Below are 3,778 nucleotides of genomic sequence, written 5' to 3' on the forward strand. Positions count from 1 at the left end.
GACTTTCAGCACCGCTTAACTGGACAGCTACACGCCAACATATCAGCCGCAGCAACTCACACAGCCGTCAAAATTTCAACACACTGAATAAAAATGAAATGAAAAGAAGCAGTCAACAATGTTACTAATGAAAGATATGTTTGCTTTATAATTAAAACAAAATATTTATTGCGTTTTAAAGCTTTTTTCATCCATTAGGCTTTTTTTTTCATGCACCTCCCTTTCAAAGCGCTCTGCATCTCCTCACTGAGTGGATGTGAGGGATGATTGTTGTGCACCAATGACAAGCAGAGCTGTACAAAGAGATCTAGTCCCTCCCCCCTAATGCAGCTCCTGCCTCACAAATGCTTCAACCTCAAAGAGCTGGATGAGGAGAAGCGATGATCTTCACACATTTAAAGCGATTAACACAAAGAGGAAACGCGATTAAAATGGCCTGACGCTGGATTTTATTTTGAAAAGATCTTTCGTGACTATGGATGGGAAATGTGGTTTATTTGATTGCCTTGGATAATATTTATTTCGGCACTGGGATGACAAAGACAAAAGGATACCGAGCCTGGGGATGGCAGGCGCTGTGGTGGCATCATTTCTTTCTCCTGTGGAGTACAATAGACGCACAGACTCGATACAGCATCCCGGAGGAGCTGAAGCACGGATCCGTGGTCGGAAACCTGGCGAAAGATCTGGGTTTGACTTTAACCGAGATTTCTGAGCGCGCGCTGCGCGTCGCCTCTGAGTCTGGTGAGCAGTATTTCCGCGTGGATGCGGGGAGAGGAGAGCTGCTGGTGAACGACAGAATAGACAGAGAGGCTTTATGCGGACAAAGCGCGAGCTGCGTGTTGCCTTTACAGTTAGTTCTTGAAAAACCTCTGAGTTTACATCGAATTGAGGTGGAAATTCAAGATATTAATGACAATCCTCCCAAATTTCGTACAGAAGTATTATTTTTAAAAATTTCAGAATCGGCTGCTGTAGGAACTCGCTTCTCATTAGAAAGCGCGGAGGATTCGGATGTTGGTGGAAATTCAGTAAAATCCTACACTTTAACAAAGAACGAATGTTTCACATTAAAAATGAAGGAGGTTGAGGATGGAAAAACCGCTCCAGAGTTGGTGTTAGAGAAGCCGCTTGATCGGGAAATAAAAGCTGTTCATCAGCTCCGTCTCACTGCATTAGACGGAGGAAACCCGGTCAAATCCGGTACCTCCACTATAACCATAACTGTACTTGATAACAATGATAATTTCCCAGTGTTTGAAAAGAATTTATATCGAGTTTCTTTACTTGAAAATTCTGCAAAAGGCTCGTTTGTGATCAAAGTAGCTGCAACTGACGCAGACGAGGGACCAAATGGAGAGATTGAGTTCTCATTCGGTGCGCGCACACCTGATTCAGTGTTAACTCTATTTAACATTAACCCTTCGAGTGGAGAAATTATTTTAAAAGGCGATTTAGATTATGAAAGAGAGACATCCTACAAAATCGAGATAACTGCGAAAGATAAAGGGAGCCCGGAAATGGAGAGTGACTGTCGCCTCCAGATAGATGTTATTGACGTGAATGACAATAAACCCGAAATCATTCTCACTTCTGAACCAGAGCCGGTGCGCGAGGACGCACCGGGAGGCACCGTGGTGGCTTTACTTAATGTGCGCGATGCAGACTCCGTTAATAACAGCAAAGTAACTTTACAAATATCAAAAGGTTCTCCTTTCAAATTAAAATCCTCATTTTCTAATAATTATGCTCTAATAACCAGCGGTCCTTTAGACAGAGAAAAAGTATCAGATTATCATGTGGAGATCACAGCTACTGACTCTGGATCTCCCCCACTGTCTAGTAAAAGAATAGTATCTGTCAGAATCACTGACGTGAATGACAACCCTCCAGTTTTTACGCAGAGGTCTTATAACGTGTATTTGAAGGAGAACGGAGTTCCGGGTTCTATTCTGTTCTCAGTATCCGCGTCTGATCTGGATTCAGGTGAAAACGCAAAGATCTCTTACTCCATCCTGGACTCTAAAGTTCAGGACGTGTCCGTGTCCTCCTATGTTTACATGAACTCAGAGAACGGCAGCATCTACAGCATGCACTCGTTTGACTATGAGAAGCTGAAGGTGTTTGAGATCCACGTTCAGGCCAAGGACCAGGGCTCTCCTTCTCTCAGCAGCAACGCTACTGTCCACGTCTTTATCCTGGACCAGAACGATAACGCCCCCGCCGTCATTTACCCCTCGTCCGCTGCTCTGGGCTCCCTGTCTCATCAGAGGATGCCCCGCTCCGCCAAAGCGGGTCACCTGGTCACCAAGGTGACGGCGGTGGACGCGGACTCGGGCCATAACGCCTGGATCTCCTACAGACTGGCGGAGGCCACAGACGCCTCTCTGTTCAGCGTCAATCTGTACACAGGAGAGGTGAGGACTAAACGCGCTGTGTCCGAGCAGGACGACTCCTCTCAGAGGCTGATCCTGGAGATCAAAGACGACGGAGAGCCGCTCCAATCCGCCACCGTCACCGTGTCCATCCTGCTGGAGGACGCTCTCCATGAGCCCATCTCAGAGCTGCGACTCCACAAAGCGTCCGAGCCCAGCAAGAAAAGCGGCAGAATCACCCTTTATCTGATCCTGTCTCTGGCCTCGGTGTCCGTACTGTCTCTGCTGACGTTTGTCGTCTTAGCGGTGAAATGCATGAGGAGCAGCAGAAGCAGCGGCAGCTGCTGCTGCATGAGACGCCAGGACTCTGAGGATTACAAGAACCCCAACAGAAACCTGCAGATTCAGCTCAACACCGATGGACCCATCAAGTACGTGGAGGTCCTGGGAGGAGACATGATGTCTCAGAGTCAGTCCTTCAGGTCCTGCATGTCTCCCATGTCAGAGTACAGTGATTTCACTCTGATTAAACCCAGCAGCACCACAGACTTTAAGGAGGTCATCAGTGTGCTGGACGCCTCTTTACCTGACAGCACCTGGACCTTTGAGAGTCAGCAGGTGAGCACAGAGTTTTAAAGATTACAAAACTTTACCTGTTAAACCTTGAGGAGGCTTTGATTAAAACAATTTTGTAACTGTTCTTAAAAAATTTTTTTTTAATTTTATTTCAGTCATTTTCCACCCCTCATCCTTTTAATTGTTTTAATGTTTTCTCTGATAAGTGTTAGCAAAATTTGTTACACTAAATTGGTAACAACGTAGTTGAGAAGTACATTATGTTTATACAATAAGAATTGTTTATTTTAAGTAATTTTAATTAAAAAGAAAATTGCATATTGTTCCCGTAGCTGGCGTATTTTAAAAATATCTTATTTTCACTGCGAGACTTTCAGCACCGCTTAACTGGACAGCTACACGCCACATCAGCCGCAGCAACTCACACAGCCGTCAAAACTTAAACACACTCAATAAAAATGAAATGAATAGAAGCAGTCAACAATGTTTCTAATGAAAGATACGTTTGCTTTAATTAAAACCCAATATTTATTGCGTTTTAAAGCTTTTTTCATCCATTAGGCTTTTTTTTTTCATGCGCCTCCCTTTCAAAGCGCTCTGCATCTCCTCACTGAGTGGATGTGAGGGATGATTGTTGTGCACCAATGACAAGCAGAGCTGTACAAAGAGATCTAGTCCCTCCCCCCTAATGCAGCTCCTGCCTCACAAATGTTTCAACCTCAAAGAGCTGGATGAGGAGAAGCGATGATCTTCACACATTTAAAGAGAACAACACAAAGAGGAAACGCGATTAAAATGGCCTGACGCTGGATTTTATTTTGAAAAGA

General features: G+C 44.7%; 1 protein-coding gene across 1 annotated transcript; it reads left to right on the forward strand.

Annotated features, from left to right (window-relative positions):
- Positions 1-2,993, forward strand: LOC112138803 (protocadherin gamma-C5; the record flags this gene model as incomplete). The annotated part of the gene is given in 1 exon segment (XM_024261441.2): positions 1-2,993. A coding segment is annotated over 1 exon segment (2,514 nt), but the record flags the coding sequence as incomplete, so codon positions are not given.
- Between the last annotated feature and the right edge of the window lie 785 nt (positions 2,994-3,778).

This window comes from Oryzias melastigma, unplaced genomic scaffold, assembly GCF_002922805.2.
Source record: "Oryzias melastigma strain HK-1 unplaced genomic scaffold, ASM292280v2 sc01596, whole genome shotgun sequence".
NCBI classification, from domain to species: domain Eukaryota; kingdom Metazoa; phylum Chordata; class Actinopteri; order Beloniformes; family Adrianichthyidae; genus Oryzias; species Oryzias melastigma.